Source organism: Dufourea novaeangliae, unplaced genomic scaffold, assembly GCF_001272555.1.
Source record: "Dufourea novaeangliae isolate 0120121106 unplaced genomic scaffold, ASM127255v1 scaffold96, whole genome shotgun sequence".
Classification (NCBI taxonomy): Eukaryota; Metazoa; Arthropoda; class Insecta; order Hymenoptera; family Halictidae; genus Dufourea; species Dufourea novaeangliae.
In genome coordinates this window covers 800,914-820,031 of record NW_015373974.1, presented here as the reverse complement: position 1 = coordinate 820,031, position 19,118 = coordinate 800,914, and the positions used below count along the sequence as shown (strand labels likewise).

At 45.8% G+C, this 19,118-nt stretch overlaps 1 protein-coding gene across 1 annotated transcript in view; it reads left to right on the top strand.

Moving 5' to 3' along the window:
- The window catches only part of LOC107187070 (low-density lipoprotein receptor-related protein 2), a 43,883-nt gene that overhangs the window by 18,371 nt on the left and 6,394 nt on the right, over positions 1 to 19,118 (top strand). The window contains exons 2-7 of the mRNA XM_015575068.1: positions 7,773 to 7,895; positions 8,705 to 8,836; positions 9,353 to 9,604; positions 9,871 to 10,125; positions 10,658 to 10,774; positions 10,867 to 19,086. Coding sequence (XP_015430554.1) covers positions 7,773 to 7,895; positions 8,705 to 8,836; positions 9,353 to 9,604; positions 9,871 to 10,125; positions 10,658 to 10,774; positions 10,867 to 19,086 — 9,099 coding nt within the window. The remainder of the gene's footprint in view (positions 1 to 7,772; positions 7,896 to 8,704; positions 8,837 to 9,352; positions 9,605 to 9,870; positions 10,126 to 10,657; positions 10,775 to 10,866; positions 19,087 to 19,118) is intronic.

Here is a 19,118-nt window from a genome sequence, read left to right as displayed (position 1 = left end):
GGTTTCTCGTCGCCGATTCGTGCCGCGTTTCAAAAACGATCGGGAATGAGTCATCGTGGTCTCGTATTACCCGGGACCCACCGTCGTAACCCAATTAAAAATCATTGCTTCTATAAGGTACTTGACACCGACAGGCTGGTTCACGAAAGACAAAGGAAAACTATTTTACGGTCCATCTAGACTAGACGATCGAAATTTTTTGTAACAAAAAGGTGCCAAACTCTTATCCTCGAAATCATTGTCAATTTTTTCCAAATTTAATATTGGAGGATTATATTAAAAATCGACGAAATTTCAAAAGTATTTCTACTCTCAGAGCACAATAAGATATCACAACATATGGGACAATATTTGTTTCGTCGTTGTGTAAACACAACTTCCGACGAAACGACGGTCATTTGAATAATAATCGAGACATTTGTTTGAAAAAAAAATTGATCTTTCTTTTTTGTATTTGGTTGTCGCACAGTAAATGAAGTTTTTCAACGCTCCTGGCTTCGGCCATCTTGGAGACATGTGTAAACGTCGGACGGAACAGACCGCTGTAACTTCGGTCGCAAAAAGTGTGGTGTCGATCCGAGTGGAGATCTGATTTAGATGGAAAAATACCAAAAATGGCACTGTATGTATGATGCAATACCAAGCTTTATAATTGTTGGGGAGTTACGGTTTGAAATTGAAAAAAAAAGTGAGATCTTCGAGAGACCGAACGGAATCTCGTTTCTCCGAGTTAATTGGTGGGGATGATTCGGATAATTGTTTCACTGACGCCGGCTTGTGATCGGTAATTGTTGACCCCTTGTACCCGAACCGAGATCTGAACGTGTCCAGCTCGAGAAACCGTCGAAAATTCGACGACTCCAGCGCGGCTGTCAATGAACCTCTGTGTCCTTCCTTTCCGCGTGAATCCCCGGCTGGATAATTATGGGAATGCTGAAGGTTAACCGGATGGTAATTTATTCGGAAATAAGGAATTCAAATTCAGTGATTAACTTTTTTGCGGTGGACGGGGGAGGAGGACCGGGAGAGGGGATGACTCGTCAGACACTATTGGCTAATTACCAAATCAAAGTTAACACTCGACGAACCCATTAAAGATGGCGAGAACCCACGAAAAATCCGGAATAAAACACTATACATGGACATTGAAAGTTTTCGAAAAAAAGGGAATTCTAGATTGACGTAGATCCTTATAGATCAATTTGCAAATAGTGAGTAAATAAAGATTCTTTTTAGAGACTCTTTAGTAACGAATGCAAGGTAGAAATTCTTGAGCCGAGGTGTTCAACGTCTTCTAAAATCCCTTCACTTTAAAACGCGTTTCTAGTGATAGTGGTCAATATTGGTCGAAAATATTGATGGATAATGTTAGTACTGTTATTGTTCTTTGGATTATTGTCGAAAATAATCATTATTTTCGGTGCTTTATGGTCGATGGCAGTGGATGTGGCCGCAGTAGCTAGGTTTAGGATGGTGTTAGTCCTAGGATGGTTCTCCTAGATCCTCAAGATTAGGCTGATAAGATATAAATTGCCGTTAGTGTCATAATTCTGCATAATTTAGATAAACGTATAAACTATGCTTGTCACAACGACTTATCTTTATTCTTAAAATTCTAACTTTCAATATGTTCGTAATTAAATAAATTCCACAAGTATAAAATTCACAGGGAAATAGTAACCCACATATTTTCTAAGGCATAAAGTTTCCAGTTCGAGTGATTCCAAATGCTAGAATAAACCACCCTGTCTGTCCACTAACCGCTGTTTCCTGTAGGAACAATCGCAGGCAGTAGAGGATGTTCTGTCTGTTGAGACAGACACGGTGCACAGACCCGTAGACACCAGCTTCGTCTGTAGAAAATAGTATATTCCACTAGACGTGAATTGGACACATGGTACTAAAGACCCTGGTCCAGTCACCTAACTGGTTAGCTCAGACCCATTTGCATTAACACGTCCAACAAAACCAATATCTCGTACACAATACACCATAACTACTCATAGTGCTCATGAGTATCCGTTCATTAGGTTTACTTCACTAAAAAAACTGTGCCAAATTTTCGCCAACAATCCGTCTAAAACTATCTAACAATACTATTTTTACTCATGTTAGATTAATCAGGTATTAAGATAAATCAAGATTACCAGCTAAATAGGCTCAGGGCTCTTAAGACCCACACATCGTGCAAAATGGTTAATATAAAAAAAAACCCAGAGAATTAGTTCGAAGATTTGGATCCCTATCTACCACTACTATTCTCACTCATTGAATTAAGTAACATCAGAAAGATAAATCAACTTCAATACCCACTGAACCCACACTGGAAGGGGCATTTTCAGGTGAGGGGACTCTGAGCTTAGGGACTGGACAGAAGGTTTAATATAAAAAAATCCAAGAATCATATCCACAGAACCAAGCAAAGATCATGTATCGAATATTTTCAAAGTGGTCAGAGAGTGGCAATTGTAAGAAGATTGAAGGCCAAAAAGCTGGGGGTCCTGAATTATTCAAAAAGCACACGTTGTATCACCTCGGGATGAGCCTCCTCTATCCGAGGCTCTCTCGGCTAGAGAGAAGGTCGTGTGGCGAGAGAGGATCCGTAGCAAAAGAAAACGGTAGAAGGAGAGAGAGAGGAAAAAAAAAGAATCCTACACACATAAAGAAAAAGATCCGAGGAACGAAGGTAGGCGAGTGCACTTCGCTCCGTCTTCCTCTCTCTCTCTCTTCACACGGAGTCCTCTCCTCTTCTACAGAACCGAGGAGACTTGGTGATCGTGTCTCTTGGCGAGTCCCGCGCGTCTACCTATCTGCCTCTCTGCCGTCGGTACCAGGGCGCACCGCCTGGTACGGAGCGCGGTGCACCCCGCCCCTTTCCCCCCGCCCCGCCCCACTCTGCCCCAGCGCTCGCCTTCTCTCTTTTTCTCGGCCTAGCCTCTCCGTCCCTCTCTCCGCCCCTCTCTCCACCGGTACACACGGTCCTCCGTTCACGACGACGCGACGGAGATGAGAAAATTCGCAACCTGTGCGCGCGGCGGAGAGACACAAATATACGTATAGGGTGTCCCAAATGAATCGAGCCAGTCGAATGTATCTGCGAAACTGTCGATGATAGTGAAAAATGTTTCGGAGAAAAGTTTAATAGTTATTGGGGGGCAGACTTTCTGATGTGGACGCATAGAGGTCATGTGAAGGTCAACCTTTTTTTTTTAACGGAATCGTGTATTTTAAAGTGGATCTAGCTTCCCATTTGGGTTCTGTGAGTATTGCAAGAGGGCTGTAAGCTTTCGTAGAAGATTATGACTATCAGTAATTACAGAGCCCTAGGTTTGTACTGAATCAGTAGAGCAAGAATGACACATTGTTTGCTGGAGATTAAGCACTTTTGGAAAGTGGGGGCAATGTTTGTAGGTATGATGTGGTTAGCCCCATCTCTATCAGATGTTAAGGATGGATGCTCTATTCTTACAAACAATCCCCAGATCTTGTTTAACAAGTCGTGAATCACTGGACCAAGGGCTTTTGTGATAGCCCAACTTGGGGCCTAGATGGCACATAGACATGGTTGTTGGCAGACCCCAAGTGAGATCTAGTGATTGGTCTAGCCATTGAGGTAGGCCTGCCACGTCCAACCCACAGTTGTGGGGTTTCATTTAGAAAATCGGTGGAACCTTTTATGATAAAGTGGAAGAAACATCCAGCAGAGGAACAAAGCTTTTGCAGCCTGGCCAAAACACACAGTTCTTGAGATGGATGATTCTGATAAGATAAATGGTCCATAAACCTGTGTGGTAGGCCAACAGAACAAGTCACTTTGCTTTCAGGTAATCTGGCGGGGGCTTTCAGAGCTCTATATTATCGAATTTTGCAACTATTTTACTACAATTTAGTGGTGCTCTCATTTACACTTAGACGCCATGGGGTGGGCACTTATAGACAACGGAGAAAGTGTGCTGATGGATTGGGACAGTTGAGGGAATTCAAACTTGGAATAACTTCGAAACTAGTAGCTTTAAGGCGTACATACCTCGATACTTTTTTGTAGAGAGTGAATAACTGCATCGATCAATGCACTCAGAAATATGTAGTGTGTACAAGAAAAGGAGATGCAACAGCACTCTTCAGGTGCACCGATGCATAAAAGTGTACGACAGGAACAACAACGTCCTCTGGCGTTTCTTTCTATTTCTATCTTAAGGGTACAGCTTGTTCCCAGTCGTGTGTGTACTCTATATACAGGGTGTCCCATGAAGTATGGACATATAAATTATTTCTGTCGAAGATATGAAAAATGATTAAAGAAGTCCCTATTATCACGTAGACCACCTTCAGCCACCTCTCTGAATTTTCAGTATCAACATATAATAATTTATACGTTCATAACCATTGAGACCCCCTGTATAAGGCTTTCTTGTGTACCCACCTTAGACGTAAATCTGCTACAGTTACTTTTGCTTACCTTCAATTACCAGCAGAAACAGTTTCGATGTTCATTATTAATGGCCCACCCGGTGTATGAGATATTCTTCGTGCAAACGTGAAACATAGTGTTTGCGAAGCTTACTCGCGGTTATCAGGTGCACGCAGTTATCTCCAATAATTTTGCAAGATTCTTTAAAATTTGATAACCAAAAAGAGAACAATTATTTTTAAATTGATTCGTGTATGAAACGTTCGCGAAACGTGCGCACGTCTCCGTAACGCCAAACTGCCCTTCCAGCGGTACCACTTGTTTTCTCGTCGGGGACACGTTTGCCGTTGAACCGTGACCAGGATCACGAAAATATTTCTGGATCGCAAGCTAAAATTGCCAAAATATTCGTAATACCTCTCGTATCGTGATCACTTGTTACTATCCACATTTGTGTCCTCTGGTACGTAATCTTACCCATTTTGTATTGTAATAATAATACCAATAATAATTAATAATAATAATGTTTCTGTGAATTTCTATCCTGTTTTATTAATTCTAAATAAATACATAAAAAGAAGTGGTGCATATAATATATTGTCTGTTATTAATGTTTCAGTTAAAATAATTCTCTGTATTATTAGCTTGTAAAAAGTTCATCAAAGAAATTTATCGGTTTTGTTTTAATTGTAGGTAAATTTCTTTGATGAATTGGACAAACTAACAATAACATAGAGAATTATTTTAATTAAAATATTAATAACAGACAATAGAATATTTTTAATTAACAATTTTCGAACAGTGTTATTGCGTGTCGCAAAACGGAGAAAAAAAGAAGTTTCCTTCGACACTATAGATCCCCGTAATTGCCAGGTTTGAAAAAGGCTCCTCTTATCGAGGGTACGTCATCGGACGAGAAAGGTTAAGCCGTGTCCTGTTTGACGTTATCCTTGAAAGGATGCACATATACGGGCGGGCAGGGGAACGTGCTAGATAACCGATTCCAACTAGATTCCATTGAGATTCTATCTGCCACGGTGCCAGTCGGTACCGTTCTGTCTCCCATCCACGGTCTCTCCGGCGTTCTTTCCTCATCATTTTTCATTCTCCCGACCGAACGAAACGCGCAACACAGCGCTCTCTTCCACACGCAACGAAACGGAAAAATCCCCTCGATAAACGAAAAAGAAAAAGAAAGCGATCTTACCTCGTCTTGGATAACATCTTTGATCATCTCTGGTTGCATACATCGAGATTCGTGGAGGAAACGCGCCTGAAATTTTGTGATTCCCGCCAGTGCAATTACGCGGGTAATTGTGATTGGCCGTTGCGCACACGTGCGGCGTTCTAATGGAAATTTGCCCAATTTTACCGAAAGCATCCTATTTAGTAAAATTCGAGGTCTTTATTAGACTTGCCACTGTTTTTTGATAAATTCACTATACTGGAACATCTGGTGATATTGACGTGAAAGTTATTTTATTATTATAGAGGGTGACACAAAAGTAATGTACATCGAAAAAGTTTCAATTTGTAGAAAAATCCAATGAGGTTATGTAACGACGCCAGTAATGATTAACTTTGTGATATCGACTCCTCGAATGGGGAAAAGAGATACGACTGCCGAAGGCTGGGTCATTTTTGACTCGCATATAAATTACACTCTATGTGTGTGTTTTGAAAAATTATACCATTAATTGATAATGTAATCTTTTTTTTATAATGTTGAAGCACAAAGATGAGTTACATTTATGTCACCCTGTATTAAATTATTTTTCTGTAAAAGAGTAGACGATGAAAATTAGAATTTACGTGAACGTCCACAGTCTAATTATGAGAAATTGAAGACCGTTACATGTGTAAGGGTGTTCCATAATTAAGAAAAATGTTCTTATTGTATCGCACGTTTGTTTTGCTTCTTTAACAAATTGACACAGATTCATCGTGTACAGGATATTTTTGGCCGAAAGTATCAAATATGAAGGTTTTTGTCAGTTCAGTTATGGACACCCAGTATATGTGACGCCCGTCAACTAGCGCGTTAACCAAGATCCATCCTCAAACAGCGTAACATTAACTTAATCGTGGCTGTCATCTTTTGCACACTAGTATCTCGTGCGGCGAAATCAGTGTCATCGGTTTTCGAATATTCCGAACGATTTCCACAGATTAATTGGCCATTTCGAAGTTTCTACGCCGAACCATTGCTGGAATGATCGAGTAATGATCGACGAATGAGTTTCACCCGAGAAACAGGATCAAAATATCCAACAGCTGACTACGTAGTCTCTATTTCAAATTTACAATCATTTTTAAAATCAACTGAAGGTCTCTACTAAAAGTTTTAGTGAAAATGATAATCAAAGTGACCTTGTCTATTCAAAGCTATTTGCGTTTCTGATTTTTCGCAACTAGAACTTTAACAACATTCTCAACCAAAAAATCGCAAAAAATTCTCAAATACATGTTCCGATGAGCACTATCTACCAGATTTTTTACAGAATTTTTGCATCCCATTAAATAGAGGAAATAATGGAAAACTCGATAATCCGAATTTTCCCTGTTACTACCCTCCTGATGGAAATAGAGGGTTAAAACTTGGTACGGATTATTTGTTTTTGTTAAGCTATCGAATGGTGTATCGTAGATCCAAATTGGTCCAAGGGCACTGTTGACCCCCTTATCCTGCTCTACCCTTTGTAAAAGTTACATTTTTCATGATTCAAGGATATGATAAAGCACGACTAGATTCTGTAACCGGTTCTGAAGTTCGATAGAAATTTGAAATGGAGGATTTACAGCCTCTTTTGGGATGATTTAGTGCGTCTCGACTGCCGTCTCTAATTCTAACGTGCATCTGAATTACTTCCTTCGCTGGAACAGGTTCGCGGCGGCGTCAAAGGCTGTAATCGGTGTCATCCTGTTTGTGAAACGGACAGAATGCAAACGAACCAGGAGAAGCCCTGTTCCGTGAAACGGATCCTTTTCGGTCGCGTGCTCACCAGGATACTCTCTGGGTATATACCCGGAGAGGAAACTAGCCGGCATCCATTGAACCTTTCACCTATCACGCCATAGATGCATCGAGTCACGTTTCGTTCTTAGCTATTGCTTTAACGAATCCTAGCAAATTCTTTACTTATCGATTGGATAGTCCATCTTCTTAGTGGAAATTTCCATGGTTCCGAATGAAGGGTAGAAAATCCTGAGTCGTTCGATGTCTCGTAAAGTCCTTTCAGTTTGAAACGCGTTTCTAGCGATGGTGGTCGATATTGGTCGAAAATATTGATAGATAACGTTAGTACTGTTATTGTTCTTTGGATTATTGTGGGTAACAATCGTTATTTTCTGTGTTTTACAGCCGATGGCAGTGGATGCGGCAGCAACAGCTTTAAGTGCCTCGATGGCACCTGTATACCGGCCTCCCTAGTGTGCAATTATCAAAAAGACTGCGAAAGCGCCGAAGATGAATTCCAGTCATGCCGTGAGTATTATTTTCAGTCGAGGATTCTCCACGTTCTATTGTACAGGCGGAAGTGCATGTAAAAGAATGAAAATTGCGTTTCATTAGAGAAACACTTCCGGGAGACGATTTTTGCATGTTTCGTGCGATAGTATATACGTTCGACGGGTCACGTAATCTTTGTTCTTTTTTTTTTTTATTGCCTGTAATCTACGATTGTTGTAAAATCTGGTAACTGCTGACCCTCGCGTGAACAATATTGTTTATCGAGCATCGTATCTCAGTCGCCATTAGCGATGATGGAACATTACATTGTCACGAATGACAAAAGAACAGCAAAATCTGACAGGTGATAGCTAAATAAAAAAAGAACAGTCTGTTTTTTAAAAAAAATAGTATAATAGAAAATTAATTTTATGACGAATGTTGTCTAAAAATTTTAATATCACTTGTACTAGTATAGTGTGTAATATTCTCAATGGTGTCAGTACCTTCAGTATTATTTATTAGCACAAATATTTAAAAACTTTTCAGCATTGGGAAGAATTCTTGTTAATCATTCCTTTCTACATATAATTATTCGGTAAGACAGCTACAAAAACTCGGTAGGGATTGACACTGAACGTGTAAATGGTAATTAGATAATCGACTCGAGCAATGCATTCCTTAGTGTCCACGTGATTACATGCCCATATTGATTAACAGCACACATCCATTATACACAAAATCAATAAGGGAATTAAATGTCGTAATCAAGTTACACTTTAGATTAATAAAAGCACAGCCAATGATGATATTTGATTGTTAATAAGCCGAATTCGTTTTTCCAGCATGGCCTGAGTGCCCACCTGGACAGATCACCTGTGGCCAGTATATTTTCAATAAGACTTATTGTATACCTCCCCATCAACGATGCGACATAACTGTCGATTGCGTCGATGGCACCGACGAAGCTGGCTGCAGTGAGTATCATCAATTATTTATGCATAGAGCGTTAACGCGTCATTCATAGTTTGATATCTACAGTATTTTGTAAACTACTGATATTGCTGGAAATGAAGTGAAACGAAGCACATTATCACTCAGTATGCAGAAGATACAGTTTGAATCCAGACCAAGGTCATGATCTTTATAGCGATGAGGGTCATCTCCCATTTCTTAGTAGTAGGGATCTTTTTTTTCTGCGCAACAAGTTGATACTGATGGATCTATCTTAGAACTCTTACGTGCAGTCGCATCTCCGACAACATAGATGTGTACAATGACACATTATTACACTCCACAGTTTTGTATACTGCATTTAATACTGTAATGATTAGAGAATCCTATACATTATTTGCCACTGATAAGAGAAACTTTCATATTGGATCATTTCCTATAATTAATCTTGGAGTTTCGCAACTCTTCTCACGCTGGTCTCATCTTTAGTTCTCCAGTGTCCTTGACAGAGAGGTTAAAATATGAAAATTGTTGTATAGTTTACAGGAAATGCCAGCCGGATGACTTCCGGTGCGGTGGCACGAACCCAGAGCTCTGTATCCCAAAGGAGAAAGAGTGCGATGGTTATCTGGACTGTCGGAACGGTCGGGACGAGGAGAAGTGCGAATACGCGAAGCCAGCCTGCAGGTTGGACCAGTTCAGGTGCAATACCACGCACCGTTGTATCGAAAAGTCATCCAGATGTAATTACAAGGATGATTGTGGAGACAACAGCGACGAGGAGAATTGCAGTATGTCATGCCTTTTCTTGGCAGCATGAACTATAAATCATAACTGGATTGCAGACTTTATACATTTTATAGTGTACACATGACTGTTTAAAACTCAGTACAGTATAGATTTTATAGATTTTATGTTACGTAAAATCTGATAGGGTCTTTAATCAGATAAAGAAATTCCTGTTGGATTCCAGTTTCTCTAAATCATTCTCATATATGTTTGTAGTCCAATTGTAACTTAATCAGAAACTTGAATCTTTCATTGGAAATCATTTCAGGCTTCCCAGGGTGCTCCATCAACCAATTCAGATGTGCCAATGCCCTGTGCATACCCAAATCTTATCACTGCGATGGATACAAGGACTGCGAAGATGGTTCTGATGAGAAGTCCTGTACTGTGACTGTGTGTCCTGGAAATAAGTTCATGTGCCCAAAGGGTGCACCAGATGACAAACCTCTGTGTATCGACCGTTCCCAGCTATGCGATGGGAAGTCTGACTGTGAAGATGGCACCGACGAAGAAGCTGCTTGCTGTAAATACCACTCTCATTCATTGTCAATTCACACTGCTCAGAACTGGAGGCAATGGTCTCTTCTAGTTACTCATAGCACCAGAAACTGATGTTTCACTTTTTAATGAAAAGTGAACCTTGAGAGTGAACAGTTTACTAGCCTTCCGTGTTTACATGAGTCATAATACTGCAAAAATAAAAAAAAATTATCAAACCCCCATGTCTTTTCTATAATAGGAAATCAGGGAACGCATTAAGGTAACGTCACAAACACCACGTGTCATTAGGTTGGAAAATCTATGGCATTACATATACAATTAACACGCATGCGCAAATAGGTTACAACGGAAATGTAGTAATGGAACCTTCACAGTATATAGCCCAACTTGACAATTACTAACGTTAAATTTTTTATTTCAATTAATATGCCTAAATATGGATATTCAGAGGAGGTACGTTAACCCTGATCTTTCAAATCCTACATACTAACGCAGAACTGGTACGTACACGTGGAAATATAATGAACTTGAATCACTTCTCTGTCTGTTCACAGCAACGAGCATGTGCAATTTACTTAGATGTCAGTACAAGTGTCAGGCTTCTCTCATGGGAGGAGCTTGCTACTGTCCCGAGGGCAGGGTTCTATCAAACGACTCAAGAACGTGTGTAGGTACGTTTCTTTTATCTCTATCAATTCACCTATAGTCCAGACGATTTACCCTGTGAATTAAAATTATGTACAGTTACTCTTTCCGTCGACAGATCGTGACGAGTGCTCGGAATGGGGTTTCTGCGAGCAGCTGTGCAAGAACATTGACGGGTCGTATTTTTGCAGCTGCGCCCCGGGTTACATGATCGAGGGTCGGCACAAATGTCGAGCAGTGGTGCACGCGGACAGCGTTGGTCTGGAGCTGTTGGTCGCACAGGAGCGTGCTGTGTACAGAATGTCCCCAACCGGCGAAGACCGTAGCATCGTGGTGAACGCGACTAGCGCTAGTGGGGTGGACTACCTCTATTACAGGGATCTGTTGTTCTGGAGTGACGTGAAGACCAGAAAGGTGCACTCACAGCCATTGAATGGCAAGGACACGGGCGCGAATGTGGACATCTCGTTGCCCAGTTCTTGGGGGCCAGTGGCGATCGCCGTGGATTGGATAGGGGAGAAGCTGTACGTTGTGGACTCTGCTGTTCAGAAGATCGACGTGTTCGAGTTGGATGGAAGGTACCACGGCATCGCTTTGGGCTCGAACTTAACTAATCCAGCGGACATTGGCCTGGACCCGACGGTGGGCTTGATGTTCATAGCAGACAGCAAGCAGGTCTTAAGGGCGAATATGGATGGCACATCAGCTTTTCCAGTTATCTCCGAGGCAGCTTACAAGGTATCTGGCGTAGCGGTGGACATAATCGCAAGGAGGATCTTCTGGTGCGATTCCCAGTTGGATTACATCGAGACCGCGAACTACATGGGAAAGAACAGAGTCATGGTGCTCAGGGGATCGCACACCCCTTCCCCGACAAGACTCACGCTCTTCGAGAACAAGATCTACTGGACGGACAGCACCAAGCAGGCTATCATGAGCATGGACAAGAATCAGGGAGACTTCTCCTTGCAAACGGTGTATAAGATGAGAGACGCGAAGTCGATCAAGGCTCTGAGTCCGTTGATTCAGCGAAAAGTTTCGAATCCTTGCGGGAACAACAATGGCGGCTGCCAGCACATGTGCATCGTGACCGCAGCCAGCGATCAGGAGAACAGACTGGGTTACAGGTGTGCCTGTGACATTGGGTGGAGGCTGTCTAGCGACCAAAGGAACTGCAACTTAGTTCAAGAGTTTCTGATGTACTCTCAGCAGAGGTTCATCAAAGGTAGAGTATTGGACCCCGTGATGGAGGGTTTCAGCGACGCCATCTTGCCTGTGGTTTCAAGACGAGCCAGATTCGTCGGATTGGACTACGACGCCCACGATCCGTACATCTATTATAGCGACGTCCTCCAGGATGTGATCTATAGGATTCATCAGAACGGCACCGGTCGGGAGATCGTATTGGCCAGCCAGAACGAAGGTGTGGAGGGCTTGGCGGTCGACTGGGCGGCGAAAAATCTCTATTACGTCGACTCACGGAAAGGAACCTTGAACGTCCTCAGTACCCAAAATGTGACATACCGACGGACACTGTTGAAAAACTTGAAACGACCCAGAGCGATAGTGATCCATCCCAATCATGGTTATATTTTCTTCTCCGAATGGGACCGGCCGGCGAACATCAGCAGAGCCCATACAGACGGTTCCAATCTGATAGTCTTTAGAAATCTAACCTTGGGTTGGCCGAACGGCTTGGCCATCGATTTCATCAAGGACAGGCTGTACTGGTGCGACGCCTTGCTGGATCACGTTCAGCACTCTAACCTAAACGGCACGGATGTTCGTACAGTGAACTCCAGGCTGATCAGGCATCCGTTTTCGTTAGCTATCCATGACGAGTGGATGTACATCACCGACTGGCGACTGGACGCTATAATTCGACTCCACAAAGAGACCGGCGAGCAAGAGTCAATTCTGGTCCGGGAACCAGCCAGCAATAGGCTCTACGGGGTGAAAGTGTTCAGCCGCGACATACAATCCACACGCCCCGATCATCCTTGCTCCATCAACAACGGTGGCTGCGAGAAACTATGCTTTGCTGTCCCCTATAACAACACTAACCGATACGGAACCGGAAGATTGACTCGAGTCTGCGGCTGCCCCTATGGGCAACGTCTTCAGCCGAATGGTAGGACCTGCGCATCCGATCCGGACTCTGAACCGCCCCAGGAGTCCTGCCCAAATGCCTGGGACTTCACCTGCGCGAATCAGAGGTGTGTACCGCACACCTGGGTCTGCGACGGCGAGAACGACTGTCTGGACGACAGCGACGAGCAGAATTGCACCAAACCCACCTGTGGGCCCAACGAGTTTCAGTGTAGATCCGGTAGATGCGTGCCGATGAGCTTCCGTTGCGACTCTGAGAACGATTGCGGGGATTATAGCGACGAGGCTGGGTGCCCAAACGTGACCTGCAGCAGCAACCAGTTCGCCTGCGCGAACAACAGGTGCATACCGAATACCTGGAGGTGTGACTCGGAGAACGATTGCGGGGACAGCTCTGACGAGGGCGAGTTTTGCGTGGCGAAGACATGCTCCTACTTTCAGTTCACCTGTCCCAGGTCAGGACATTGCATCCCGCAGTCCTGGGTCTGCGACGGAGATAACGACTGCTTCGATCAGCAGGACGAGATGGACTGTCCGCCTGTGACTTGTCTGAGCACACAGTTCACGTGTGCCGATCAGAAAATGTGCGTTCTTGATTCGTACAAATGCGACGGGATCTCGGATTGTAATGACGGTAGCGATGAGGTAGGCTGTCCCTCGTTGGCGCCCGATCAGTGTAACACCGACAAGCAATTCCAGTGTGTCAGCTCGGCTATATGTATACCCAAAAGCTGGTATTGCGATGGTACCGCTGATTGTCCGGATAAGTCCGACGAACCGGCCCCTTGCGGGCAGATCGGTTGTCAGCCAGGATTCTACAAGTGTCGTAACGAGAAATGCGTGTTCAAAGCGTACATCTGCGACGGTAAAGATGATTGCGGGGATGGCTCGGACGAGGACACCGAGCTGCATGCTTGCACGTCGCCCGAGTTCAAGTGCGAGTCCCAGCAATGGAAGTGTCCGAATGTAACCGATAAATGTGTAAATGTGACCAGCGTTTGCGACGGGAAGTTCGACTGCCCGAATGGCGCGGACGAAGGTGCAGGCTGCGACTTCCAGGAGTGCAGGTACAGAGACGGATTCTGCAGCAACAGTTGCATCCAGACACCTATGGGCAAACAGTGCATCTGTCCGGCTGGGGAGGAGTTGAGTAAGGATGGGTACACTTGTGAGGATATTAACGAATGCGATCCACCTGGACGATGCTCCCAGGTATGCATGAACGTGAAAGCGGGCTATTACTGTAACTGTGTGGATGGATACAGCATGGAGAAGGACAAGCACACCTGCAAGGCGTTCAATCACAGCGCAGCTTTCCTGATCATATCGAACAGGCACACGATCCTGGTGGCGGATCTTCAAGACCAGGCGCTGGAGAGGGTACCGATTAATGTGGAAAATGTTGTTGCAACTGCCAGTAACATGCACACTGGGACGATCTTCTGGTCGGATATGAAGCTGAAAAAGATATCGCGGTTGGACAGGGGGACAGATCCTGAAGATGTTATATCCACAGGGTTGGACCTGGTGGAAGGTCTTGCTTACGATTGGATCGGTCAGAATCTGTACTGGCTAGACTCGAAGCTGAACACCATCGAGGTGGCCAAAGAGACCGGCGCTAGTCGAATGATATTGGTGAAGGAGAACATCACCCAACCGAGAGGCATGTGTCTGGATCCTAGTCCAGAGGCAAGATGGCTGTTCTGGACGGACTGGGGCGAGAATCCCCGAATCGAGAGAATCGGTATGGACGGCACTAATAGGTCCACCATCATCAGCACCAAGATTTACTGGCCCAATGGGCTTGCTCTGGACATAGCGAACAAGAGGGTCTACTTTGCTGATAGTAAGCTGGACTTCATCGACACTTGCCTGTACGATGGCACCAAGAGGATTCAAGTATTGGCCAGCTCCCATTATCTTCTGCATCCTCATTCCTTGACCCTGTTCGAGGACACCATGTACTGGACGGACAGGCAACTGAACAGAGTCCTCTCAGCCCACAAGTTCTACGGAGCTAATCAAACAGTCGTGTCCCACTTGATATCCCAGCCTTTGTCCATTCATGTCCACCATCCAGTGCTGCAACCGATTACACCAAATCCTTGTGCGAACGCCAACTGTTCCCATCTGTGTCTCTTGTCGCCCACAACCACCCAAGGCTACAGTTGCAAGTGCCAAGTAGGATTCAGGCTGCTTCCTAGTGGACAGTGTCTGGAAGAGGAAACGCCGTATCTGATGGTGCTACGAGGTTCCCAGATAGTGGATATTTCCCTAGTGCCAGGCAGCACGAAGACAGGCTATATAACGCCTGTGGTGGGTGTCGAGGGTGGACGATTCATCGACTACGACAGAAGGGAGCGAATGATCTACTGGTTGCAGACCAAAGACGACGATGACGAGAACGGTACAATCTACACGACACCTTACAGCGGAGGGAACAGAACCGAGTTCCCAAGTCCGTCCGGGGAGAGTGGAATCGTGGGCGCACCCTCGGCCATGGCTTTCGATTGGCTGGGCAGGAACCTGTTCATAGGCAACAAGTTTGCGTCCAACATCGAAGCCATAAAAGTCGATGGCAAGATCAGATACCGGACGATCGTACTGGCAAACGATGGCAACAAGACCTCTGTAGCAAAGCCAAAGGCGATGTGCGTGGATCCCTTAGAGGGACATATATTCTGGGTGGACGAAGGGAACTTTGGGATCCCAATGAAGATCGGTCGAGTGAACATGGACGGCACCAATCCCATCATCCTGGTGGACAATGTCGACAGACCAGAGGCCATAACGATAGACATACCCAGCAAGACGGTTTACTTCAGCTCCTCGTACCCAGCCCTGATCATAGCTATCTCCACCGATGGCCAAAATCGTAGGACGATCGTTTCAGAGAACATTGCCTTGCCCAAAGCGCTGGCTGTACACGAGTCCAGGCTCTATCTTCTGGACCCACGATACGATAAAATCGAGAGGGTCGATCTGCCCGACGGGGGCAATCCTATGACAATAATCGATAATGACTCCGAGCTAAAGACCTTAACCATTTACAAGAAACGCGTCACTGGTGATCATCCCTGTTTCGTGAACAACGGTGGCTGCGAGCAGATCTGTCTGCCTGCTTCAGGCGGCACCAGAGTTTGCGCCTGCGGTATGGAGTACAGGAAAGTCAGCGACACCACCTGCGAGCCGTTCAAAACGTTCGCCGTGGTGGCTCAGCTGGACGTGGCCAGAGGATACAGCATGAAGGACGCCAAAGAGGCTATGGTCCCGATCACTGGGGTTGGTCATCATATACTCCACGTGGACATCTACTACGCAGGGAACTGGATCTACTGGGTGGAGTTCAATAGAGGCATCTGGAACGGGATCTTCCGTATCAGGCCGAATGGCACCGAGTTGCAACACGTGGTCAAGCAGGGCATAGGCTCGAATGGCATCAGGGGCTTGGCCATCGACTGGATAGCTGGTAATATCTACTTCACTAATGTCTTCCCACACGACAATTACGTGGAGGTGTGCAAATTGGATGGCAGCAATAGAAAAGTCCTTGTGAAGAAGACCACCGATTCACCCAGGGAATTGGCCGTGAATCCCATCAAACGGTATCTATATTGGATAGACTATGGTCAGTACCCGAAATTGGGTAAGGCTTACCTGGACGGTAGCAACTGGACCCCTATTGTCACATCTGGCATCAGCACACCCAGGGACATAACCATTGATCTTGCCACTCACGATGTCTATTGGGTGGACTCGAAACAGGACACCATTCAGAAGGTTTCGTACACTGGTGGCCAGCGTGAGATCATCAGACGGAATTTACCTAATCCCATGGGTGTCGCCATCTTTGGTAACGATGTGTACTGGGTGGATAGAAACTTGGCGACAGTGTTCAAGGCCAGCAAGCGCGCAAACATCAGCCTGCCTATAACAGTGAGATCCAATTTACCCAAGTTACGGGACATAGTCATGTTCGATCAGAACAGTCAACCAGCCGATCCCACCAATCCATGCTCGCCAAGTGGACACGCTGGCTGTCAGCAGCTCTGTTTCGCCTTGCCCAAGGAGAGCTCGGTCCAGTACAGGTGCGACTGCTCGGTCGGTAAGTTAGCGGCGGATGGTAAAAGCTGTGAGAATGTGGACGAGTATCTGGTGTTCGCCACCAGAACGGAGATTCGAGCCATAGGCCTGGATCCCCAGAACACCAGCGTACCATTCTCTTCGGTGGGCAATCTGACCAATGTGGTTGGCGTGGATTTCGACTATCAGGACAAACGGCTGCTGTTCACGCAGATCAGGCCCTGGGCCAAGATCGCGTGGATGCAGGCGGATAATCCATCAGCGTCCGAGATTCACACGTTGATCAGCAAAGGAATCAATCCCGAGGGGATCTCGTACGACTGGACCCAGAAAAAGGTCTACTGGACAGACTCACGGAACAACAGCATCTACGCGATGGATATCGATGGCTCGAACTTGGTGATGATAGCCAGGGTAGACAGGCCCAGAGCTATCGTCGTTGATCCTTGCAATGGATCCCTATATTTCACCGATTGGGGACAGTTTGGCACCTCGGGCAAGATCTTCAGAACCACGATGGCTGGTTCACTGAAGAAAGCCATCATCGACAAGGACCTTTCTCAGCCAAGTGGTCTAGCTATCGACTATGACGACCGTATGCTCTACTGGACCGACGCTGTTCGTGAGAAGATCGAACGTTCCGAGTTGGACGGCAAAAACCGTCAAGTCCTGGTCAGTGCCACCATATACCCATTCGCTATAACCGTCTTTCGGGAACACATTTATTGGACCGACCTCCAGCTGCGAGGCGTCTATCGCGCCGAGAAGCACACTGGAGCCAACAAGGTGGAGCTGGTCAAGCGATTAGAGGACTCCCCAAGGGACCTACACATCTACTCTCCAGCTAGACAGCAGTGCAAAGTGAATCCTTGCAACATTTCCAACGGTGGCTGCGATCAGTCCTGCCATCCAGGCGTCAATGGATCCGTCGAGTGCAAGTGCGACGACAACAGCCGGCTGGTGAACGAAGATAGAATGTGTGTGCCCAAGAACGTCACCTGCGACTCCAGCAAGTTCGCCTGCAGAAACGGTCGTTGTATCTCGAGGATGTGGGCCTGCGACAGCGACGACGACTGCGGGGACGGTTCCGACGAGGACACCAACTACTGTTCCCACCATTCCTGCAGTCCCAATGAGTTCAGGTGCAACAACGGTAGATGCATCTTCAAGACCTGGAAATGCGATCACGAGAACGACTGTCGTGACGGTAGCGACGAAGAGGGTTGCGTCTATCCCCCGTGCGCTCAGGGCGAGTTCACATGTGCCAATCATCGTTGCATCTCCCAGCACCTGGTCTGCAACGGGATCAACGACTGCAAGGACAACGTCACCTCGGACGAGACCCACGAACGCTGTCCCATGAACACCACGTGTCCCCCTAATCACCTGAAATGCGAGAAAACCAATATCTGCGTGGAACCGTACTGGCTTTGTGACGGTGACAACGACTGTGGGGATAACAGCGATGAGAATCCTGTGCACTGCGCCCAGAGGACCTGCCCACAGAACAGCTTCAGGTGTCCAAATCACAGATGCATCCCAGCCACTTGGTACTGCGATGGGGATGATGACTGTCTTGATGGCAGCGACGAGCCACCAGGCTACTGCCAGAGTGAAGGTAGAACCTGCTTCGGGGATCTGTTCACCTGTGACAATGGGAACTGCATACCCAGGATCTACATCTGCGATGGGGACAACGACTGCCTGGACAGCTCCGATGAGGATGAGAGGCATCAGTGCAATGACAGAAAGTGTGATGAGGAGACAGAGTTCACTTGTACAGCGAACAAACTCTGGAACAGGGCACAATGCATACCCAAGAAGTGGCTCTGCGATGGGGACCCAGATTGCGTCGATGGGGCTGATGAGAATGTGACCTTGCATCATTGCCCAGCCCCCACTCCCTGCGCTGAGAATCAATTCACCTGCGATAATGGACGTTGTCTGAACCAGAACTGGCTTTGCGATCATGACAACGATTGCGGAGACGGTAGCGATGAAGGGAAGTTCTGCAACTCTAGGTACAAGCCCTGCACCAGCCAGGAGTTCGCCTGTCATAACTTCAAGTGCATCAGAAAACAGTTCCGTTGCGACGGACAGGATGACTGTGGCGATCACTCGGATGAGGATGGATGTCGTAAGTGGAGTTTCTTTGCGTTTTGGGTTTGTCCAGGCTGA